This window comes from Carassius auratus, chromosome 36, assembly GCF_003368295.1.
Source record: "Carassius auratus strain Wakin chromosome 36, ASM336829v1, whole genome shotgun sequence".
Lineage (NCBI taxonomy): Eukaryota > Metazoa > Chordata > Actinopteri > Cypriniformes > Cyprinidae > Carassius > Carassius auratus.
Genome location: NC_039278.1, coordinates 15,499,898 through 15,524,781, shown reverse-complemented (window position 1 = coordinate 15,524,781; position 24,884 = coordinate 15,499,898). Strand labels below are relative to the sequence as shown.

Genomic DNA, 24,884 nt, shown 5'->3' with positions numbered 1-24,884 from the left:
TATCGCCTCAGTGATTAAGTTTAAAGTTGTAAAACAGCGCCACCACTTGATAATACACACGAACTAGGCCCTACTTCTGTTTACAATATAAAAGCAGCAAAATTACGCATTATCCAAAATATAAAATGTATCTAACATATATAACACATGTTCCCATTAGTATAAATTGTGCATCTCAAAATACATGAAAGTAAACACGACCCAGTTTTTTTTATTATTTATTAACTCCACAATTCACAGTAGCCAGAGGGTGACGACAAGAAAAAAGACACAAATTTACAATAAAAAAAATGTATTAAAAAAATAAATGTGTACATACAATACACTTAAAGCTCATTGCATTCATGTTTGTAAATGGGAGGACATTCATGTGCAATTTTTACCTTCAATACTCATATTTACGATTAATTCCGAGAGCACGTGAAGACAGCATTAGCAGCAAAAAAAAAAAAAAAAAAAAAAACATATTCAATGTGTCTTACTCTTCTGTGCTAAATATTTATGCAATACATATCTAGGATCTACGCTGCAGATTATGGACACTGAAGACCATAAGCAGGTATTGTGACTATAAACGACAAACGATAAATTCAAACTTTTAATATAATTGGTAAACCTCAGGTTCCTTAAATATCTGTTCTACAGGACAGTTTGGGGTTGGACAGATTTTGTAATGGTTTTGAAGTCTGATGCTCACCAGGCCTTGATTTATTTAATAAATCTGTTTTTCATTAGTATCACTACTTCATGACATCACCACAGAAATGATGCAATGTGAGATTTCTGCTTAAACCCCGCCCATTTGTAAAGTCCCGCCTACTAGCGGCAAAAGCTCCTCTCACTTGGAGGTCTCCGGGCTGCAGCGATACCTACTTGATTAATTTGAGTCAGTATTTGGGGATCGCGAATCATTTGAATCAGTTTGGGAGTTCGGAGCGTGAATCATTTGAGTCAGTTCGGGAGTTCGTAGCGGGTTCGCGAATCATTTGAGTCAGTTCGGGAGTTCGTAGCGGGTTCGCGAATCATTTGAGTCAGTTCGGGAGTTCGTAGCGGGTTCGCGAATCATTTGAGTCAGTTTGGGAGTTCGGAGCGTGAATCATTTGAGTCAGTTCGGGAGTTCGTAGCGGGTTCGCGAATCATTTGAGTCAGTTTGGGAGTTCGGAGCGTGAATCATTTGAGTCAGTTCGGGAGTTCGTAGCGGGTTCGCGAATCATTTGAGTCAGTCTGGGAGTTCGGAGCGTGAATCATTTGAGTCAGTTCGGGAGTTCGTAGCGGGTTCGCGAATCATTTGATTCAGTTTGGGAGTTCGGAACGTGAATCATTTGAGTCAGTTCGGGAGTTCGTAGCGGGTTCGCGAATTATTTGAGTCAGTTCGGGAGTTTGTAGCGGGTTCGCGAATCATTTGAGTCAGTTTGGGAGTTCGGAGCGTGAATCACTTGAGTAAGATCGGGAGTTCGGAGCAGGTTTACTACATTATTCGGTGTATTCAAATGCATTTATGAATGCATGTGAATGATCACAAAATTCAAGATATGGGGGTTAGAAAATGTATATATTTATGTCATTGTATGTTGTTAATCAATATCACACGAAGAATGCCTTTTCAGTTTTTCTCCAAAAATCAGCATACCGGTAATTAAAATGTGATATTAAGTTACCGGTACTACAAACAATAATTTAATTACAAATACAAAATGTTGCAGAATAATGTAATATATGAATGAATAATAGCCTAAAGAACCTTTGTGCCAAAAGGGTTCTTTCTTGTTATTATAGAACCTTTTTAGCATAAAAGGTTCTTTGGAGTTGAGTAAAGAACCCTATGGTTCTATACAGATAAAAGTTATGAAATTAGAGAAATAAGCCAAGCGCTGGCGGTGCTTGATTTGGGCGGGAACTTCAGATTGTGAATCATTTGAGTCTGTTCGGGAGTATGGAGTGTGATTCATTTGAGTCAGTTTGGGGATCGCGAATATATACACAATATATATATATATATATATATATATATATATATATATATATATATATATATATATATATATATATATATATATATATATATATATATATATATATATACTTTGTCTGCTCAACCAATCAACACGTATATATATATATATATATATATATATATATATATATATATATATATATATATATATTATAGTTCCCATTAGAGTCTGTCAACTGAGGTTGTTCAATAATAATTTTTAAAAAAAGTATAAATTGTGCATCTCATAATATTTTTATTTATTTATTTTATTAAATAACTCCACAATTTACAGTAGCCCAGAGGGTGACGACAAGAAAAAAGACTATAAATAAAAGAAATAAAAAAGTCTATAAAAAAATAGAAATGTTTACATACAATACACTTAACAGCTTTCTTGTTTATAACATTATAAATACATTTTAAGTACTGCTGAACTTCTTGTTTCAAAATTAGACATAGTGGTTTATAATCACCGTACTTGCATTTATGTAGGCTATACTAAACTTTTCCAGCACTAAATGACAAATTAATTAAATAATATTCCCCGTAGAATAAACGCGACCCAGGTCGAAATATCTATATATGGTGTCATGACGTCACATCCGTGTGATTTGTATATCCTGTGGGCGGGGCTCTGTAGCTGTACGGGAGTAATGTTGATTTGATCCCTTATGTTTTAACCGTTTATATGTGCGAATCCGGGGCCAAGGCTCTTCAAAAATCAAACTTAAGGTACGTCATCTATAAGAGTCTGTGTTCTTTTGATCAGTTTTACAATGTTTAATCCGTTTGCGCAGACAACAACTTTGTAGTTTCGAGGTATTTCCTCGACAGAAGCGCCCATATGTCTTTGTGGGAAAACTCTGTGATTGACAGTTTAGATATCCAATCAGATCGCGAGTAGAGGAGGACCCGTCTCATGATTTGTCTGCTCAACCAATCAAGAGCTAGAAAAGGCGGGCTCTCGTTTATAACAATAAGGAAGGGGTGGAAAAATGAAAATCGCTTTTGTTATTTTAATAACGTCTTGCTTAAAATTTCTAATGTTTTAGTAATCTATTGCTGTTTTATTTTTCTTAGTATTCGCAGATGCTGCTTCCATTGCAAAGTCAAATTCAGTGACTTTAAAGTGGCACCTTGCTACTTTTACTACGTACCATAACAGTTAATGATTACTATCCTCATATACAGTAGCATTGTAATAACGTGGTATTTCACTCTGAGGGGTGACTATAATCATGCACTTTAATTTATAAATGCACTTTACAGTTGTGAAATGTAATGTGCATGTCATTGGATATGTTGTATGCATCAAATAAGCAATGCTTTATATGTATAAATGTCTTTGAATTTGATAGTTTTTCTTTTGCATGTCTGCAGTCTCATTCAGTTTGTTCTTCTGGAACACTAAGATCATGGCAGCTAATAAGAGCAAGAGTCAGAGCTCGCTGGTTCTGCACAAGGTGATCATGGTGGGCAGCGGCGGTGTGGGGAAATCAGCTCTGACGCTGCAGTTCATGTATGACGAGGTCATCATCTTCCTATACTCTCTACAGAAACATTCCTTCATTCACACACCTGTTACATGTTTTTGTATTCCAGTGTTATTTTTTAATGTATTTTTTATGACTTATTTATTTTTTACATATTATCAGTTTTCATTTTAAAGTTTTATTAATTTTTATAGTCATTTATATTTGAGGATGTTTCTATTTTTTATATTTCTAATTAGCTTAGTTTTTTATTTTAGTTTTCGTATTTGTAGTACAACAACTTAATTTTTTACATTTCTATTTAACTTTAATAAATTTTTCAGTTTTAGTTTTAAAAGTTTTAGTAAATTTAGTACTCAAATTTTTTTCAGTTAGTTTTTTTTAAATAATTCTATTTAGCTTGAATTTATTTCTTATTTTAGTTTTATTAACTGTAGTACTTCAACTTAAATAATTTTTTTATTTTTACATTTTTGTTTTAACTTTAATATATTTTTATTTCAGCTTAAGTAAATTTAGTACTCAAACTTTTTTTTTTTTCCAGTTGGTTTTTAATAATTCTATTAAGCTTTCATTTATGTCCTTTTTTTAGTTGTAATTATTCTATTATTTATATATATATTATTATCTATATCTTATTTTAGTTTTAGTAGTTTCTATACTTAAACATATTTAATTTAATTTATGTTGCCTCTATTTTTTATATTTCTATTTAGATTTATTTTTATTTTAGTTGTAATAATTTTAGTACTTCAACTTAAACCTTTTTATCTTTACATTTCTCTTTAACTTTAATATATTTTATTTATTTTATTTTTAGTTTTTTACTAGTTTTGATTAATTTTTTTTATTATTATTTTTCTCAGTTTGTGGAGGACTACGAGCCCACGAAGGCAGACAGTTACCGGAAGAAGGTGGTTCTGGATGGAGAGGAGGTGCAGATCGATATTTTGGATACGGCGGGACAAGAAGACTACGCTGCCATCAGAGATAACTACTTCCGCAGCGGAGAGGGTTTCCTCCTGGTTTTCTCCATCACAGAGCCCGAGTCCTTCAGCGCCTCGTCTGACTTCAGGTCAGATCTTCACCAGCTTCTCTTCTGTCCTAGTTACGTTTCTCAGAAAGATCTTATCATTACAGCAGCATCCTGCCCAAAACTAAAATCTGAGGCTGTCAGAAACAGAGACGTCTCCACAGTCCTCGCTTTTACTCTAGTTTGAGACCAAACCAGCTTTCAGATGAGTTACAACCGCTACAAATCAAGATGTTAGCTGACATGACATTTCTTTCTTTAATTCTTTCTGCTAACTTTCATTTTATTTAGGACTGAAAAACCCCAGGATATATGCAAGAGTTTCAAAAGACCTGGGAAAAAAAATCTAATCTTAAAAATTTTATAGTAAAAAAAGGACAGGAGAAAACGTGAGAATTTCAAAAGTGTGATTTCTAGACCTGGAAAAGTCATTGAAAGAAAGAAATGCATAAAGAAAGAAAAAAGTAGACAGAAAAACCATGAAATCGTAAAAATTTAAATAGAAAAAAAAAATGAATAGAGATTTTTATAAAGTATTCTATTGGCTAGAAATAGCTATTTGTGATTAAATAAATATATATTTTTAAGCTGTAATCACAAACATCTAAAATAAATCGTGTAAATTCATTGGTAAAAAAAAAAAAAAGTGTAAACTCGTGAAATGTTTTTAATCTCATTATTTTAAAGATCTGGAAAAGTCATGAAAATTAATAAAATAAAAATAGATATATATTAATTGGTTAGAATTTGGTATTTGTGAGTAAAAAAATAAATTGTAATTATTATTTTGTGCTCAATTAATTATTAATGTTTCTTAATATTATAACTGCTGCAAACTTTTACTGCTTAATAATTTTATATATATATATATATATATATATATATATATATATATTTTTTTTTTTTTTTTTTTTTTTTTTTTCAGGATTCTTTGATGAACAGAACATTCAAAACAACATTTATTTAAAATATAAATAATTATAAATATTTACTACCACATCATTTTAATGTGTACTTGTTAAATAAGAAAGGAAAAAATGTATTTATTTATTAAATTTTTTTTATACTTATCCAAACCTCAGAATGGTAGTTTATCACGGTTTCCACAAAAATATTGCGCAGCAAAACTGTGTTCAACATTGATAATAATCAGAAATGTTTACTGATCAGATCAAATCATCATATTTTCATGATTTCTGAAGATCATGTGACACTGAAGACTGGAGGAATGATGCTGAAAATACAGCGGAGCACCACATAAATAAATTACATTTTAACAGAGATTCACACAGAAAACTGTTATTTTAAATGATAATAATATTTCACATTTTTACTGTATTTTTAACTGTATTGTTACCGGTCCACTCAGGGAGCAGATCCTGAGAGTGAAAGCGGAGGATGATAAAATCCCTCTGTTATTGGTGGGGAATAAGTCTGATTTGGAGGAACGGAGGCAGGTGTCTGCAGACGAAGCCCGAGCCAAAGCGGAAGAGTGGTCCGTTCAATACGTGGAAACATCAGCCAAAACCAGAGCCAACGTCGATAAGGTTGGTGCATTAAATATCCTCATACTTTCTGATCTTGCATATGAACTCTTCTGAGCATCTGTGAAGCGTGTTTTGTCCTTCGCAGGTCTTCTTTGACTTGATGCGGGAGGTGCGGACGAAGAAGATGTCCGAGAACAAGGAGAAGAACGGGAAGAAGAGCGGGAAGAAGAAGAAGAGCTTGAAAGAGAGATGCACGCTGCTTTGAGACGCACACAAACGCTTGATTCCCACCTCAAGCTTTCCTGCACTGAGCCCTTCTGATGATGATCTTCCTCCTCGAGCGTTTTTCTTGCCAAATACAATCGAACCTTAACAGAACCTTAAGCCACTGTGCCGACCTCAACCAACACCTCTTCCACATCCTTAAAGGACTTTTTTTTTTAGATGCTTCTTCCAGTTTTCCTTGGCTTTGTAATATCAAATCAGTAGCGTAACTCTAATCTATGAGAAACAGAGGCTTTGTGACTTCCAATAAGTTATATTCATTATGCTGCATCAGTGTTCATGAAACATGAGGAATATAATATTTTTTTGAGTAAAGTGTTGCATTGAATTAAAGGGTATGATTTGCGACATGCATGTAAATCTCTTTGTGCTAAATACTCTTTATCTGCCTTTCGCTTCTTACAAGGCGAAGGCAACCGACACGGATTTGCTTTGAATGCATTATTATGCAGCTTTACACATGGTGCAAACTTTGTGCTTTTATTATAAGACAGAGACACAATGGAAAGTATATTTTTGTAATCAAATCACTTGATGATTTCTCTGCCTGGTGATTATAGACCAAATAAACCTCTCTTCTCTGAATTTGTTAGGATTCCGTTTCGGTTACATTTTGTGTTTAAAAGCATTAAAAAGGTCAACGAGAATAGGTTGTAATTTTACGTTACACTCTTATTTGTGCGTTTGATGACCTCCTGAGTTTTGACAGAGGATGGCAGCAGGGCAATAAGAGTTTATAAGAGCTGTAAAGTGTGTCCGGAGGTGACTTTGAATGTCAGAAAAACCGTCTACTCAGCGTTTAACACCCCAGTGTAAAGACACACGTGCACGTGCATGGGCTTCAATCACACGTGCACGTGCACGGGCTTCAATCACACGTGCACGTGCACGGGCTTCAATCACACGTGCACGGGCTTCAATCACACGTGCACGTGCACGGGCTTCAATCACACGTGCACGGGCTTCAATCACACGTGCATGTGCATGGGCTTCACTCACATGTGCACGTGCACGGGCTTCAATCACACGTGCACGTGCACGGGCTTCAATCACACGTGCACGGGCTTCAATCACATGTGCACGGGCTTCAATCACACGTGCACGTGCACGGGCTTCACTCACACGTGCACGGGCTTCAATCACACGTGCACGTGCACGGCCTTCACTCACACGTGCACGTGCACGGGCTTCAATCACACGTGCACGTGCTTCACTCACACGTGCATGGGCTTCACTCACACGTGCACGAGTATGAGGATGCTGCAACATTCAAGATGCATGCAATCTGGACTATAGGCTGCAAAAATAAATCAAGAAACCGTTTGGGATGAGTAAGATTTTCTTATGTTTTTTTTTGTTATTTTCGCTTTTTTTTTTTTAAAGAAGGCTCTTCGTTTCATCAATGCTGCGTTTATTTGAACAAAAATACTGGAAAAACCCGTAATATTGCAATATAAAATAATGTTTTAATGTACTTTAAAGTGTAATATATCTCTGTTATGCGCATAATATATATTTTAGGAAGCTGTGATACTTTTTCAGGATTCTTTAAAGGAGAAAAAGTTCGAGAGAACAGCATTTATTTAAAATATAAATCTTTTTATTTATTTATTTTTTGAGAAAAACAGTAATTTCAACTTTTTGAATAAATAACATTTATTGATGGTTAAGGATGCAATGTAATATTAACTTGTTTTTATACATATTGTAAAATTATAAATAAGTTATACATATAAGTTTCAAATGCCACTGGCTCGGTTAAAATGAGTAGAATAGTACTATTAGTAATATAAACCTTATTGATATGAGATCATGAGAACATCTATAACAGGTAAAATTCATATGCAACGAGCCAATCCTGCTTTTCCTGGGATTGCATGTGGATCCACTGATGGAGAAGTCTCTCCGATGTCGACCCGAACAGAGATGAGATTCCCAGGATGTTGAGGAGGAACCGCAGAAGGATCTTCTCTAAGCTTATGTTTGGCTTTAGATGTAACTCCCTTCACTTGCATCAACCAGCTCCTGCTGAACTACAGTTAGAACACAACCGTGTCTTAATATAAGAGAACTGAGCAGTGAGTCACGTTTAAGCACCAGTGCTGTGGTGATATCCACCTCTTCACGTAGAAGAGCACGTATCCGTTCTTCCCGATGTTCCTCGACGCCTTGGACCAGCTGGATCTTCTGATGCGGGTGTCACTGCATCTCAGCCATCCGGATCCGGAGAAGTCACGGATGTGACTGATGTAGTGCCCTACACGACAGAGCAGCTGTAGCGTGACGCCGAACGAGTGAACGAGACGACAGAAGATACAGAAGAAGCTCTTACCACAATACAAACTGCTGCCCAGATGAGACACGACTCCAGCGAGGCTGTACTGAGCAGCGCTGCGTCCGTCTGATGCCTCCACCTGTTCCACACAAACACTGACTGTTAGATTACATCATCATCACACTCATTCTACTCTTCGATCGTCCCTACTCTAATTCTATCATCCTGTCTATATCTTTCCTGTTGTCCTGCAGTCTCAACCCTATCTGTCTTCGTTCTCTCTTGCTGTTGCTTCAGGCTTTTTCTCGGTATCACTCTCATCTCTCTGCTCTCTGTTGAGGAGCACGCATCAAATAAGAAAAGGGTATATATTCAATGCTCAAACATCTGTGAGAAGCAGTTTTCAGAGCGAATGCCTTGTAGAATAATTCGGATGATGGGATGTCAAGATGATGGACCGACCCGTACCTTTATCGCAGGACAGTGCGAAGTCTTCTGGAACGTGCAGTCGATTTTTCATCTTGCGCATTGAGGATGTGATGTCAAAGCGCATGACCAGAAGGACGAGCACCCTGTGGAGAGATTCAGATTCAGAAGTTATGAACTTGGAGTTATTGTGTTTAGTGATTCTGCAGGACGAGGTGTCGTACCGCGGCAGACTGATTAGCTCCAACGCCTCCGACGCCTCACGGCCGGCACACTCGCTGCAGGAGCATTCAAATGAAGACGTCTGGAGAAAACGAACCACACAGACATCAGACACATTCAGAATCTGGTGTGATGTCATCAGTGATGTCACTGACTTTGAAGTACTGCTGCAGGCTGTCGACGAGGCACCCTTGAGGACCGATGACTAGAGAGAGGTAGTTGGACTCCTCTGTGAAGCTACTCTGGAAGCCGCAGCTGAACGGACAGAAGAACGTCAGCGACACGTACGAGTCTGAAACGAGCGCAGGTGTGGACGTGTGATGCTACCTGTCGCAGGTGCGCCGGCGCTTGAGCAGGAACTCCATGTTAGCTACGGGACAGGTGTACTGAGGCCAGGAGCTCTGCAGAAGCTCGCCCTCTTCTTTAAGACGGGCCAAGCACACCATCAGGAACTCATGTGCGTCCTGAGAAAAGAGAGCATGGAGGATAACATCAAATGCACGTCTAAAAATCATACATGTTTATCACAACATGTTTATCTCGTGAACCTGCTGATGGTCTCCCAAGAAATCAGGGTGGAGAGTTTCAATGCATCTCTTCACCGAAAACAAAAGCTTTGCTTTCAGATTCTTGTCATTCCCGGTCAGCCTGGTCATGTGCAGGTCGCTGAGCGCCCTGAAAAATAAACAAAACTGCATTAAAATAGTGATTTTCCATTTCGATTGGAATATCATGTTGCATAAATGCAGTGTTGTACCTGAGCATCGTGCTTCCGTCATTCCACCGTTCCCGCTGGGAAAGCACATCGTCCCGGAACGGGGAAACGGTGAGGAGGCACTGCAACACAGAGTTCATGTAGCACGTGTTTCCTAAATTGGGAAAACTGTGACAAGAGGTGTCCGGTCAGTGGGTGTCTGTGAGGCACATGATATGCGAGTATATACATTCAGATCCAACATTTACCCCAAGTGCTTGATTTTGGTCGGCCGTGCTGTCGCCACAACATCATCCGACTGGACCTCGTCCTCCGTCTCTCTGTCACTGATCTGCTGCTCGACCTCCATCTGCTCCGGCCGAGGACTGCCCTGTATCAGCTGCAGTATTTCAGCACGGGACAGACCAGCGGACTGCACCCTCATACTAGCAATCACACCGAGGATGCTGGGAAAAAAAGCATGGGTGAGTTAAACAACAGTCGAAAAGTTGGGTTCTATAGGTTTTGCATAGGGGATTTTTAACACAATGAGGATTAGAAAACAGGAGAACTACTTTACGAAAAACTACATTATCCATGATTCTGTAAAAGACACTTTTTATGTTTAATCGGCATGATTTAAATCAACAGTTTTGTATTTCTTGACCATTTTAAATGCGACTGTCATCCCTAATGCTTCATTGCATTGTAGTTATCTCCCTCACTGAAGTCTTTAATTAAAAAGACTTTTTTTGCTTCAAATCAAAGCTTGTATTATTTTTATGATTCACATCGTAGCTAGTTGGTTTGGTGCATGGCTTATAACTATAAAAATCTCTCAAATAAATGAGTTGCATGCAGAACCAACAAGTTTGTCCAGTTAAAGTTTGATTTCATGCATTACATCAACACACAACATTGATTCCTATTATCACCCACTAGTCAAGATCTGCATCAGAGGTGACTTGATCGCCAGCTGCATCTGTAAAAAGATACATTTGAATTAATTATTGCACATCACATATTCGGTTAATGAATTAAATCGGCAGAAGCTTTAATAAACTTCTCTAACCTTCAAGAACCGCAGTAGCCTGAAGTTCAGCCAGCAGATCAATCTTCTCAATGTCTTCAGAGGAGGAGAAGGTGAAAACGCCACTGGTCTCCAGATCTGATGGATGATCTTCTAGAGACGAGGAGGAATCCTCAGCGCTGGAGGAAGTGTAAACTCCACTGGTCTCCAGATCTGATGGACCATATGAGGAAGAACCATCGGTGCTGATCGAGGTGCTTGATTCTCCTGTGAAGAAACCAGAAAACTGACGTTATGAGATACTTTGATTCACACAGTGAAAGGTAAAGTTACTGTAAAGCACACACAGAAATCATAAAGGCTAACCTCCAGTAGCTTCCGATCCCAGGATTGCATACAGCAGATCTGAAGGTCTTCCGTCTGTGGATGTGGAAGTATCTTCAGTGCTGGAAGTGGAGCTTTGCTCTCCAGCTACATCTGTTGAAGATACTGATTTATTACAATTTTCTATTGTGCATACTGGAAAAGATGTATGAGATTCAAACATGTAAAGGCATTTTCTCACCTTTGATTGCTTCTTTCTCCTGGGTCTCAGCCTGCAGTTCAACCTCTGGATCAGAAGATCTGCTGACTGCAGGTGAGGAAGCATCATCATCACGTGTGTCGACGCTGATTGACCGAGTCTCGATCGACTCAGCCACCTCACATGAGGACACACACGGCAGAAAAGATAGCATTCTGCGGAAAACCCGGCGCAGAGATGGAAACTTGTGCTTCCGGGAGGATGAAGAGGGAGTTTGGACACCTTCAGCAGGTGCAGCGGCTGACACCACCACATCTGGAGAAGATGACACAGACCTGCCCCATTTCTTCCTTTTCTTCTGCTCCTTTTTGCTCTTTCGATCCATTTTTTCAACACAATTCTCATTAACCATATTCTAGAGAGATGAGAAACAGAATTCAAATTGTTGCTAGCAGTAATTTAATATTGTATGTGGTTGCAGGAAAACTCTACTTTTAATATAGCTCAATAACTATTTAAGGTAAATATTTACTGGAGTAAAGAGAGAACTTGATGGAGTACTGACTCACCTGACTCCTGATCACCCAACAGATTGTTCAGCGCTTCGCACTCTTTTTCATTGAAACAGCGCTGACGTCACAATGAGATGGAAGGCTCGAACGTTCGACGCTCGCGGGAGACCAGCAGAATGTTTACATTTAAACCGGATGCTTCTTGGACAACTGCAGGACACGCAACTCGCTCACACAGACATATATTGTGGAACCTTCTCAGCCTTCTTTGAAGTAAAATATCAAATATTACGACTTCATCGTAAAAAAAAAATAAAAAATATTTATCTTTATTTATTTCTTCTCTTTCTAGCTTGTACTTATTTAAATAATGTCTAAAACTTGATATTACAAGCACTTCCTGTGTCTGTTTGCCTTTTTAAAAAGAATCGCTTTATGTATCCCCCAATTGTAGGTCGCTTTGGATAAAAGCATCCGCAAAATGTAAATAAATATAAAGATTCGCTATTATTCTTCGGTTCCTCATTTGGATACCAGCGTTTGCTGAATAAAACGATAACGAATAAAAGAATAATATAAATGCAAATCTGGTTGTAGTCTTTTTTTCTTCTTACTTTTATAATGATTTCCGCTCCTAAAGTCCTGATCGGAATCAACGATTCACGAAAAGCTCAATTTTCCCCATCGCTACGTGCTTTTTAAAATTATTAAAAGCGACACTGAAATGTGAAAATTAATGCATCTTTGACCTGTTTTTTTCTTCTTCTTTTTTTATAGTGAACTGAATGAATTAAGTCACGAGTTTGAATCAATCGGATCGATTCCAGATTAAATGACTCACTCAACTGAATCGGTTCCTCGTTTCTCGTCTTCAGTCATGTTTACACGACACTGTTAGCACTACTACTGGCTCGGCTCGCTAGTTTGATGACATTAACTGAAATAAACGAAAAAACTAAGATGTATACAAATAAATATCCATTTTTCCTTTCCGAAGAAAACATCCAACACAAATCACATATTCTGGTGAGGAAACCGGTTTACTGCTAACTAGTGAAATACTTCATTAATTTGTCGAGCTTTTTAAAAAATAATAATAATAATAATAAAATAAAAAAAGTTAGATAAACACATTTTGCCCCTATGATCGAGTTTGTAGCTTAACTGGCTATATTTGACATAATTTGACACTGCATACAGTTCAGTTGCTGAAAATTCAGCTAAAAGCATCCAGTGAGTGTTGAATTTTTCTATATCTATTGTAATAAATATTTAATAAATTGTTGTATCTGATTGTATGAGTCTATATGGAGCCTTAAGATATGAAATAAGGAATACAAAAACTATTAAAAAGTGAATAATTTTCTTGAACAATCCTGTTAACAGCCTGCAGTTCCTCTCAGATGTCAGTTTGAGATCATAACACTCAGCACAGAGACTTTAATCTAGAAAATAAATGACAGAGACTGTGTCTGTTCCCTGAATTGGCCTTTTTTTTTTATCCTATTTTACAAAAGCACTTTTTGTAAATTATACGATCACAGATCATAACTTAGATGTGGCTAAAACCAGATGATTGCAAGTCTACCCTGAAGATAACTGTTATAAACATGAGCCACATCCAAAATGTAAAGGATGAGGCATTGCTATAGCTTATAACAATACTTTCAGTGTTTCTCAGAGCTCTGGTTTTGAGTATAGTGCTGCTTTATATAACATTATCTAGAAGTGTTAATAATAAGTTCAGTTAACCAGCTACTTCCATTAATCACAGTAAAATAAGCTGTTACGAATCTCTTTTTTTCAACATAAACAAAAGGCATCTTTAGATTGCGAAAGTGTACCAGTAGCTGCATTTATGTTTATTTTATGCAATGCATTTATGTTTTCAGGAGACAGATACCGTTTGTCAGTTTAAATCTAGACCCATCTATAATAAAAAATAATAATAAAAAATGTTTATTGAGCAGTAAATCAGTATATTATCATGATTTCTGAAGATCATGTGACACTGAAGACTGGAGGAATGATGCTTAAAATACAGCGGAGCATCACAGAAATAAATTACACTTTAACAGATATTGACATAGAAAACTGATATTATAAACAGTAAAAATATTTCACAATATTACTGATTTTGCTGTATTTTGTTGCTGATATGTTATAATTTTGTATAATAACAGATTGTCTATTAATGCTACAGACGTTGATGCAAATCTACAGAATTTTCTGTTTTAGAGTTGAAGGAAATGTCTGTAAACATGAAAATGTAGTCAAATGAAGACTTATGTAATAAGTGTATGCTTTGTTTTGCTAAAGGAAGAAGATATTTCCAAAAACACAGTGGTCCTGGTATTTGTTACACATATTCAAATACAGGTAACCTGACTCTTGTGGAAGAGAGCAAAGCTCTTCAGTAGTTTCTGTACGGCTTTATTCACTTTAAACATTGGATGAAGTGATTCTTTTCTCTCGATGCAAAGCCATTAATAAATTAATCATGACAAAAAATGATGATAACTGATGATAACGGTTATAATGTTGCAGAACTTGTTTGGCAGCTTGAATGGGAAGTCCCTTACTACAGATAACACAGCGATTATCCTGGGTGTGATCTGATATTAGGCTAATATTGCAAATCTAGCGTTGTGTTGGGTTTTGCTCAATATAATGGTAAGTTGAGTTCAGTGAGCTTTCTGGGACAGAATATAAAATCTAAAATACTCGGTTAGATAATTTCATTATAATATGATATAATATGTTTAAACAACTATCGATTTAATTGTGTTGTTGGCCAGATAAAATGAAAAACACATAAGATTTTTGTTTAGTGCACCAAGACGGCAAGTAAAAACAATCCCCATTGAATTAACCCATTTAATCCCGTTGTGATCGTATAAAAGGTTTTCATTTATGAAGGTTTTCATGCAAAATATCTTAAATTGTGTTCTGGAGAATTATGTTAATCCAGTACACACATTATCCAATGTACAGTATATCCAACACATTTTTTCCACAAAAAAAAAAAACATTTGCTAAAAGGAATTATTGATTATTACAAAGGGTAACTAATGACACATCATTTGGATTTTTTTCATGTCTGGGGAAAAATTATGGGATTTAACGGGTTTAGGCAAAACACCTTTGTGTCGCCTTAAAAAATGCACTTTAGAAAATTTGATGTGATCTAGAACCCAACAATTACAAACTTTCACTAATAAGACCATTGCACTGATGTGTGCGTATTGCATTTAAATCGACATAATGAGCAGATCAAACCATTATTTCCTTGCAATCACTCCCAGAAAACAAACCTCGTACTGTATATTAATAGATTGACCATGCATTATGCATTTAATGCAACAGAACTTTTGCATTTGTTATGTGTTTATACAAATAAATTATTAAAACCAGAACACTCTCTTTTCTCTTAATTTTAACACTTTATTTGAACGTGTAAAAAAATATGAATTTTCTGATAGTCATACAGATCAATCTGCCAACATTAACTTCAAGAAGAAATAAAACATAACCCTACATTGGTTATTCCCTCATGGGTCTGGAGTAGATGCACTTGTTTCTGTGCAAAGATGTTGTTCAACGAATTGTAATTCTAATGATAACGGTGAGTGTGATGATTGTGAGGCCGATACCGAGAGCGACGTTGTTCAGGATATACGCCATTCTGGATCTGCTCCTCGCTAACTCCTGCTGTCCAGACAGGTTAGCATCTCGAGTCTGCCAAAACAGTGTCAAGCACATTAAAGTGGAAACTCTCATGAAGCAGAGACAAGAAGTTCCACAGATTTCAGTCCATGTCTCCAGCCCATGATCTTAATCAGCCGTTATATGCGTTATATGAAACATCCAGCGAAGAAAATGTTTCCAGTACACTCTTAAAAATAAAAGATCTTCACAGTGATGCAATAGAAGAATCTTTTTGACTAAATGGTTCCTTAAAGAACCTTTAACATCTGAAGAACTTTCTGTTTGACAAAAGCTTTTTTAAGAAAGAGATGGTTCTTTAAAGAACCTTTGATTCAATGGTTCTTTGTGAAACCAAAAATGGTTCTTCTATAGCATCGCTTGAAGCACCTTTATTTTTAAGAGTGCACACGACTTGTCAAATTCTACTAAATATATAAAATAACTGCATTCAGTTCAATAAATTCAGTGTAATTCTTGCATGCAACAGTGGACAGTTTATTATTCTTCATTATACACATTATTTAAAACACGAAGAGCTACTTGGTTTGATTTAATGAGCTAAGCTTTTGAACAGAATAAAGATGTGCATGTTTTTTCTTGTTTTGACTAAAAATCCCAGTTTCCCAAAAGATCTTCCTTTTTATGTGCATTTTATGTGATATGTCTTATTCAGGTCAGTACTAAATTAAAAAAATAGCATGCATTTCATATGATCCCTCATATTTTGGTAAAATAATTAACACTTAAGGAGATTCTGCAAGGTGTGTGTAAACTTTTGGCCCTTATGTACACGACACAGAAGAAGTACGTGAATGAAGACTTACGTAGCAGGAGTGCATGAGAGCAGCGAAGCCCAGAGGAAAACAGCAGAACACCATGGTAAAGATGGAGTAGAAGAAGTAATCTGGCACTGCAGTGACCGCTGGCCTGAACACGGTGGGCTGAGCAGTTTGACCAACATATGCTACTGTCGGTGGGTTTATCTGACTGTTCATTTCTTCTCTTGTAAGTGTAGTAAATTATCTTTCTAAAGGTTCTTCTCTTTGGTTTAGTCCTCAGCTGAGATGCTCCTCAATGGACGCTGGTTGATCTGTAGTCGGTCTTGTGCTTTTATGACTTTGGTCTTCTGATGGTGAAGTATAGAAGCAGGAATTAGCAGGAAGTGATTTTTTTTTTGTTGTTGTTGCATGCAACCTGCCTGTTGACATTTGCATGAGCTTCACCCAATAACAGATATGTTTTCCATGTAGATTGACTTAATACAGCGAAACATGCAAAGGAGAAAACATTTCCATATCTTTTGTATGTCCAATTTACTGTAATGTATTAATGATGGTGTGTTTGTAGTTTACTTTAACCTCTAAGCAATGAAATAAGGAATACAAAAACTATTAAAAAGTGAATATCAGCCTGCAGTTCCTCTCTTCACGAGCAGATGTCAGTGTGAGATCATAATACTCAGTTAATGTGAGCTTGATGTTTTCACCTCTCACACCATGTGCTCGAAAAACAAATCTTTTTTAATTAATGAAGAGAATTTATATACTTGTATATTTTATATACATATTCTACTTCAATTTCCGTGTGAGTGTTGAAGGAACAATGTCATTTTAGTGCATACTTGTGTAAAACACAAGGGTTGACAAACTTCAGAAAATATATTACATAGATTTATGGAAATTGAATCGCTAGCGAGGACTTTTATTTTCAATCGCTGTCGCGAACCATCAGGACTTTTACGCTGAAAATTATCCGAGCGGGCCGCCATTTTTAAACCGTTCCCTCACACCCCGTCGCTTCACACAGCTGAATATATTAAGCCTCCAAATAACCGGTAACGTATTTATATTCCGTTCGCGCGCTCTCCTAAAGAAAACAAACACGGCCAGCACTTGTTTCAAAAAAGAAAAATAAATAAAGAAGTTGAGGAGGAGCTACACTACAGACAAGAAGTTGCGCGTTTTTATTCTGATGAGGATATTATTAAGCGGGATTATAAGATTCGTTTCTGGATTTCGGATTTATCCTCATCGGGATCTTGAGGAATAACGTTCCAGCAAATCCAGTCGGACTGACAGGTAACACAAGTCTTTATTTCTATCGCGTTTGTGAGTTTTTGGCGCAGTGATTCATTCGCTCTCGCTGTTTAGACGCGTTCGGTTACGCGACGCGTCTGTTTACGCGACGCTGTTTGTTACAGTAGCTGTTTGTCTTTATTTACGGAGCAGCGCAACAAAAAAGCGCTCAACACATCGATATTGTGTAACACATTCCCATCAGCCTGCGCTACTGCCGGAGGACAATTTCTCCTTTGTGTAATCGCATTTCTCTCTCTGTGAATGACAGATTTTGTTCGGTTTTCGGTGAATCTTTAATCGTTCAGAAACGCCCTGTGTGTTAACACGCGGGTTGATATGACACTTAAAATGCTTTATCATACATTTCATCTCCATAAAGCATAATTTATGCATTTAACACAGCCCTTGTTTTTCAGATAATGTAGGATATTTTATTTTACACGCGTCACGCAACAATAAAAGCAATGACAAGAATGTGCTGAAATGCAATAATGAACATTATTAATTAAAGAAGTATGTTGATCAGAGCTGAATATGAGTTTGACTGCAACAGATGCATGACTGTCTCACTGCGTTTGAGCTTCTTAGACACTTGGAAAACGTAAAATAAGTTTTGAAAAGGTTTTTGAATTTTTTTTTATTTTATGTATTTATTTTTTATTTATTAAAAAAAAAATCAGCGTTAGTGTATTTAAATATATATTACAAATTCTCAAACTTTTAAAATTATTTCTTAATAATTTATTAATAGTGAAAGCAAAAGCTTCAAAAATGTAAACCAATTAAATTTATATATATAATATATATTTTTTTTAAACCACATTTATAAACTCAAATATAAATTTAAAACAATTTTGACATTTTAAACTCCTTATTTTATTTACATTTTTATTTTAATCTGTTTTGGCTAAATATGGTAAGATCTAGAGGTTTGATGAATTTTTATATGTATTACAAGTAATTTTCATATAAATCAATGCATTTCTATACTATATTTAATTTTTTAAATTATTTTGGTACATTTTAACTGCATTTTGTAAACAAACCTTACTAAATATACATTTAAACACAAAATTCAAAATTGTACAAAAGAAATATGTATTGTCCTTATATTGGAAATAAAATAATTACTTTACTTTAATAATTGACTTTTTTATTATTATCTGTGTAGTAAATAGCACTCCTAGTCTTTCCATAGTTTGCTCTGTCTATATTTATAGGCAATAGTTTTGGATGAATATGGTTTGATGAATGTCAGTAAATAAATAATATATATACACTTTAGTGTTCAAGCCTGGGCTGGTATGAGAAGTTATAGTTTAAAACCCCCAGACGGGAAACTGAAGTCGTCTGTCCATTGTAATGAGTGTAAACTGAACTGTTTGTGCATCTTTCCCTTAAACTAGTCTTGAGAGCCTCAAACTTGTGCTGTGTTTTGTGTCCTGAGGTGCGTGTGTTAATGTAGAAGATGCTGGTTTCTATCCACAGCCGACTGTAAATCACGTCTGGCAGTGTTTGGATAATGATAATGTGATTACAGTCTCAGTCTCAGCTGTTGGTTTAAACACTGCTTCAATAATGATGCATTTAACGTAGACCGTAAATGAAGTTTTGTGAACTTACTTGTGCTGTCAAGAACCCGTTTAAAAATAATAAATTCTGATTAGTCTGAATTCCAGTCTGTTTGTTTGAGAGATCCAACTGAGCATCACATGCCAACATTGACTCAAACAACAGCGTTTTCCCAATTCTGTGCTAGTTATTAAATACATAATAATAACTGATCCCTGAAACCCAACAGTTTGACTCCCATTGGGCTTGGTTTGAGTATCTGACCTCTAAACCACAACTTATTTATTTAAGAATCTTTATATAAACAATATCAGGTATTGATATATTTGTTTTTATACAAATTATATACAGTATGTGTTATAATTCTTGAAGTTATTTTCCTCACGTTTTTTCCCAATATTTAGAGCAGTGATCTTTTTATATAGGATAAATATATAAAATATATTGTTTTTTTTTTTTATATATAATGTTTTTAGATTTCCATATTATATGTATGTAAACCAACTCAAAATATTAATATAAACGATAACAACATTTTTAGCACTTAAAAAATAAACCTTAATTATAAATGATACATGTACTTGCATAAATTAAAAGCTATAATATTTAAAAACATTGCTTACATATACATTTATCTCAGAGCCTATTTATTTTTTATAAAGATTTTTATATAAATTATATAAAAATATAAAATCTATAATATAAATTATATACAGTAAGTATAAATTATAATTTATATTATAGATTTTATAGTTGTATCTTTTTTTTTTCTTAATTTAATTTTTTTTCTCAATGTTCCGATTATATAAATGTATAATATTTTTATATAATGTGTATAATATAATTGTCAACCGTATTTATATAAAATAAATTTTAAAAACACTCTGGAGTTTATTTATTTTATTTTATTTTTTATTTTTTGGAAAACAAATGAAAAATAAATAAACCATAAAAAATGTGTTACTTGAAATAAAAACATAAATTATAAACAGTACTTATTGATGAAAAATACTTTAAAATATTTGTATATATTATATAAAGCAAATAATACAGATTTAGATATTTTATTTTTTATACAGTTTGTATGTGTGCGTGTATGTGTATATATATATATATATATATATATATATATATATTTATTTATTTATTTATATATAAACTGAAATAAAAATGAACAAAAACACAACAAAATTAAAGTGAAAAATATAAACAAAAAAACTAATTCAGAATATGAATAATAGCTATAATTTGAACTATTTTAGTTCTTGTTTTAACTATAAAAACTACGGCCAAAGAAGTGCATCCCAGGCTCTGATATTCTAGATGTGGCTCAGGATCCTCTAAAAGGTGACCCACAAATCACTTGAGACTTGAACATTTTGATTTGACACTTTGTGCTTGTACATCCGAACCTGCAGCCAAGGACAGACTCTTAATAACAAACACAAACACCATCAGAGCTCACAGATACGTCACTGTTTCTCCAGCAGAGCGTCTGTGCGTGTGAGATAAGCGTGTGCGGTCACATGATCTACAGCCAGCCAGCGGCGTCATGATGCATGCGTGTTGTTCACCGCCAGCCGTTCTCTTTAATCTGCTGAGCCAAACCAAGCCACATGCACAAGTGACCCACTGATCTCTATTTTTGGCTACTGATGTTGTTTCTATTAGTAAACTTTCAGTGTCTTTTTATTATGTTTGCATAGACCTGTAATTTGTTTCAGATAGAAATGTTGTCAGTTCTAACGCTTCTGTGTGGAGTTGGATGAATGCATTTGGCATTAACTTTTTTTATTTGGAATGCATTTAGACTTTGAACAGTAAAGAACGGCCTGCAACACAGAGGTCATGGGTTCGATTCCCAGAGAAAGCAAGAACTGGTAAAGTTTAAATGTGTACCTTGAATGCGATGCAAGTTGCTTTGGATAAATGTTTGTTAATAGCGTGAATTTAAATGTAACTGGTTCTTTTCTGTAGCTCAAAGATCGGTGCAAACAATGCCATGGTTCTGGGTTCGATTCCCAGGGAGAGTGACAGTGGATACCAATCTAAGTTGTTTTGGATGAAAGTATCTGCTAAATGCATGGGTTTTCCTGTAGCTCAAACAGTAGAGCAAGTGCTGAATTTCTAGCAGACGTTTGCTTGTTTGCCAAAAACGTTCTTGAGTTAACAGAAAAAACAAACCTGAATTCAGTAGTGTTTGTTAAACTCAAACTTAGAAGTGTGAACTATGACTTGCATCAGTGTGGCATGTTTTGCATGAAAGATCTTGTTGGTTTTTACATTTATATGAATGCATTTGGCAGATGCTTTTAAATTGCATTCATGGTTATGCATTTTATAACTTCATCCATTTCCTGGTAATCGAATGCTTGAAATTGCTAAATGCATGCTCAGATAAACGAGTTATAACATCTAATTGTCTCATTACAGTATGTTAATATTATGGAGATTGTTTTCTTGTGTATTCTGCATGTCAATTTGAGCAATTTGGTGCTTTCAATTCTGCAAGATGTTTTGTTCTTGGCATAAAACGTTCTTGAGTTAATAGAAAAAAACGAACCTGTAATTAGTAGTGTTTGTTAAATTAAGCATGTTGCTGAGAGTTAGTAGTTTGAGCTTTGATTTCTTGATTTACTTCTGTAACATGAGCTACAATACCTATTTATCTCATTATATTATCTTTATATAATAATAGAGGTGATTTGTGCACTTTAATTTGAGCAATTTGGTGCTTCCTCCTCTGGGAGATTTTCAGTTGTTTGACTAAAACCTTCTTGAGTTAATAGAAAAACGACCCTGTAATTAGTAGTTTCTGTTAAATCAACCCTAATGCTGGAAGTTAGTAGTTAGTAGTAAACTAAAAAATGCATCAAAGCAGCAGGCTTTTCATGACAAACACTGCATTCATTAAATGTAGAAATCTAGTTGCTGTTTTTATCTGGGCTATTTTAATCACACATTTCTATTTTCACATGACGAGAGAGCTGTGGGAAGAGGCATGCCATTTAAGACTGCATTATTGGATTCTTCTAGTTTGTTGTCACAGGGATGCATTTAATCAAATTATACTCAAATCCTATTGCATTTTTTTTTCTTAGAACATGAAGCTAATTATAAGCATTTGCATTTTGTTTTGATGTTCAGAAATATTGCATTTTAAATTCGATGTGAAATATTTTTGGAGCAGTGTTTTGGCGCTTTTTGAATGCATCTGCTGCCACTTGTGTGTTTATTACATATCTGGGTTTAAATAAGAGTGTTGTGCTAGAAGCTCAATTTAGCATGTGTTTTTTTTTTTCATGCATTTATATTTATGCATTTGCAAGGTCCCTGAGAGCTGAAACCATGACGCACGAAACCTCAATGTCAGGGGTTCAGCTTTAAGAGAAAAGCTATTAATGAAATATTTAAAGTTTGAATTTGATTACATCAATGCATCCAGAGCCAGGAGAGGTTTCAGATGTCATATGAAGCATGTGATGCCGTGTAGATAACTCGATCGAGCGTGGTTTTTAATAAGCGCAGCGGTGCAGGACATTACTGAACAAATCAAATGATCTCTAGATAGAGCGGCGTAACAGTCTGAACGCATCCACGAGCTCCAGAAGATCCGGCTGAAGTCTGGGTGAGATCCGGTGGAATCACAGCAGACCCTCGAGCGTGTGTTTTCTGACCGATCTGATTCCTGTGAAACCACAAATCATCATCTTCACAGGTTCTTGTTAAGAGGATGAAGATGCATGGAGCTCAGGATTCCCGATGAAGACCTGATCTGGTTTAACCCGATCCAACAAACATGAACTTTTTTTTTTTTTCTCCGTAGGCTTTTCAGAGTCATAACATTCTCTCCCTGTTTTTCATGCTTTTTGAGCTTCCCATTTCATTGAAATTGCATGAAAAGCCTTCAGATTTCTTCCTTTTGTGAGGAAGGTTTTTTAAACTTATTTTCAATCCAGTTTTGGAAGCTTTGAACCAAACTGATCAGTTTGGGGATGACTCATCTGGTTCCCCAGCAAAACATTAAAACAAGATGAAGATGAACTCAGTGTAGATCGAGCTTCTGCTTACAAAACTCAAAAAGCCCTCTCTCTTCCTGTTTCCATGGTAACAGTGACATCTTGCTTTAACAGTTTTAAACACACCATTAAAAAATGTAAATGCTAAAGTCATGAACCAGATTTTTTTTACAAAACTACTTTTTATTATAATTGTATTTTTTCAGAACTGAATGGTTGTAAAGAACCAGATTTTTTTTTCATTATTTTATTTTTGTTTTTATTTTATCTTAACCAAATGATTTTTAAGGAACATATTTTTTTCATAAGTATTTTATTTTATTTTTGTTTATTATTTTATATTTTGTTTCATTTTAATATAACGGGATGGTTTAAAGAAAACCAAATTAGATTTTTACTAATTTAACTAATTGTTTTATTTTTTTATTTGAATGTTTTTATTTTTATTTTACATTTGAATCTGTTAGTGAAGACAAAGACTATAAATAGACAGCACATTTTCTTTTATTTTATTTATTATGATTTTCAATTGTGTGTATATATATATATATATATATATATATATATATATATATATATATATATATATATATATACACAAACTGACTTTTTGCGTGTAATATCTTAATTAGTTATTTTGATTAAGAAAAGATGCAAATATGCATATGGGCATTTAAAAACAGCTATTTTTTACTCAAGACAGCCAGTGGGTTTAGTTTATATTTGACACTACAGATAATAAAGAAATTTATTTTATTTTATTTTTTAATATTTTTGTTAGTATATTTTATTTTTTAACCTGGCTTTTATTATTTATATATTTTCCTATTAGCTTTTTTCATTTTTATTAATTTTATATGATACATTTAAGTATTTATTTAAAATCTAATCAGTTTGATACATTTAGATTTATTATTAGGGGTGTAGCGGTTCAGATTGCTCACTGTTTGGTTCAGTATGTGCTATGTTCAGGGGAAATAAGAAAATAAAATAAGAAAATAATAACAATAATAGCACAAATAAATGCAGAGCAAAGATGCAAATAAAATAAACTGGCATCTTCAAACAGTGCACGAGTTCTGAAGCGCTCATTCTTTGCTTGCATGTTTAAGTTGACAAGGCTGACAAAGTATCATGGGAGTTATATCTTGGTTTGGTTTGAACATCGTTACACCTCTACTGTGTTTCTCCTCTAGATTCGACACACTTATGGAACTGATTACATACACTTTCCATTGCATATGCTTGATCGTCTCCCACTTTTACCACTTGTTGGAGCAGGATTAGATCACCCAAATCTTTTTTTGATTAATGGCCGCTCTTTTATTTAAAGAGTACTATCTTTCGGTCTTAAAAGTCTGGTGCAAAACCAATGAAATCGAGCTTTGGTTAATAGATTCATCATCCAAAACTACAGGAGCAGACAGTACTTTGGCAAACCTAAAAAAAAAATGTGACCACATTTTGACCCAAATTGAAACCATAATTTATTGCAAACCTTCCTCTTTCCTCTTATTTAATGCTATGAATC

At 35.0% G+C, this 24,884-nt stretch overlaps 3 protein-coding genes across 11 annotated transcripts in view; 2 read left to right on the top strand and 1 right to left on the bottom strand.

Moving 5' to 3' along the window:
• The first annotated feature begins 2,608 nt into the window (after positions 1 to 2,608).
• LOC113055397 (ras-related protein Ral-B-like) lies at positions 2,609 to 6,879 on the top strand. The gene is made up of 5 exons (XM_026221691.1): positions 2,609 to 2,728; positions 3,377 to 3,525; positions 4,356 to 4,564; positions 5,892 to 6,069; positions 6,155 to 6,879. The coding sequence occupies exons 2-5, from the start codon at positions 3,412 to 3,414 to the stop codon at positions 6,272 to 6,274; spliced, it is 621 nt and encodes a 206-aa protein (XP_026077476.1). The 5' UTR covers positions 2,609 to 2,728; positions 3,377 to 3,411; the 3' UTR covers positions 6,275 to 6,879.
• A 1,089-nt stretch (positions 6,880 to 7,968) lies between these two features.
• On the bottom strand, positions 7,969 to 12,317 carry LOC113055396 (ubiquitin carboxyl-terminal hydrolase 37). 7 transcript variants are annotated; one of them, XM_026221690.1, is made up of 13 exons: positions 12,034 to 12,317; positions 11,507 to 11,879; positions 11,308 to 11,418; positions 10,984 to 11,208; positions 10,851 to 10,893; positions 10,181 to 10,378; positions 9,975 to 10,100; positions 9,766 to 9,892; positions 9,545 to 9,681; positions 9,373 to 9,472; positions 9,038 to 9,299; positions 8,810 to 8,901; positions 7,969 to 8,708 (listed from the first exon to the last, which is right to left on the bottom strand). In XM_026221690.1, the coding sequence occupies exons 2-13, from the start codon at positions 11,874 to 11,876 to the stop codon at positions 8,352 to 8,354; spliced, it is 2,148 nt and encodes a 715-aa protein (XP_026077475.1). In that variant the 5' UTR covers positions 11,877 to 11,879; positions 12,034 to 12,317; the 3' UTR covers positions 7,969 to 8,351. The 7 variants fall into 7 exon arrangements, with proteins under 7 accessions (XP_026077475.1, XP_026077471.1, XP_026077472.1 ...); XM_026221686.1 differs by having other exon boundaries at positions 7,969 to 8,327; positions 8,413 to 8,708; positions 11,308 to 12,317; XM_026221687.1 differs by having other exon boundaries at positions 7,969 to 8,551; positions 8,627 to 8,708; positions 11,308 to 12,317.
• A 5,124-nt stretch (positions 12,318 to 17,441) lies between these two features.
• The window catches only part of LOC113055395 (CSC1-like protein 2), a 36,100-nt gene continuing 28,657 nt past the window's right edge, over positions 17,442 to 24,884 (top strand). For all 3 annotated transcript variants that reach the window (XM_026221682.1, XM_026221681.1, XM_026221680.1), the window contains exon 1: positions 17,442 to 17,762. The gene's annotated coding sequence lies outside the window, so the exon portion shown is untranslated. The remainder of the gene's footprint in view (positions 17,763 to 24,884) is intronic.

Coding starts and splice junctions, on each gene's coding strand:
- LOC113055397 (XM_026221691.1), top strand. CDS start 3,412: ATGGCAGCTAATAAGAGCAAGAGTCAGAGCTCGCTGGTTCTGCACAAG. Junction 4,565..5,891: donor AGCGCCTCGTCTGACTTCAG/GTCAGATCTTCA, acceptor CGGTCCACTCAG/GGAGCAGATCCTGAGAGTGA. Junction 6,070..6,154: donor CCAGAGCCAACGTCGATAAG/GTTGGTGCATTA, acceptor TGTCCTTCGCAG/GTCTTCTTTGACTTGATGCG.
- LOC113055396 (XM_026221684.1), bottom strand. CDS start 11,869: ATGAGAATTGTGTTGAAAAAATGGATCGAAAGAGCAAAAAGGAGCAGA. Junction 10,894..10,983: donor GGCTACTGCGGTTCTTGAAG/GTTAGAGAAGTT, acceptor ATCTTTTTACAG/ATGCAGCTGGCGATCAAGTC. Junction 9,473..9,544: donor CGCCGGCGCACCTGCGACAG/GTAGCATCACAC, acceptor CTGTCCGTTCAG/CTGCGGCTTCCAGAGTAGCT.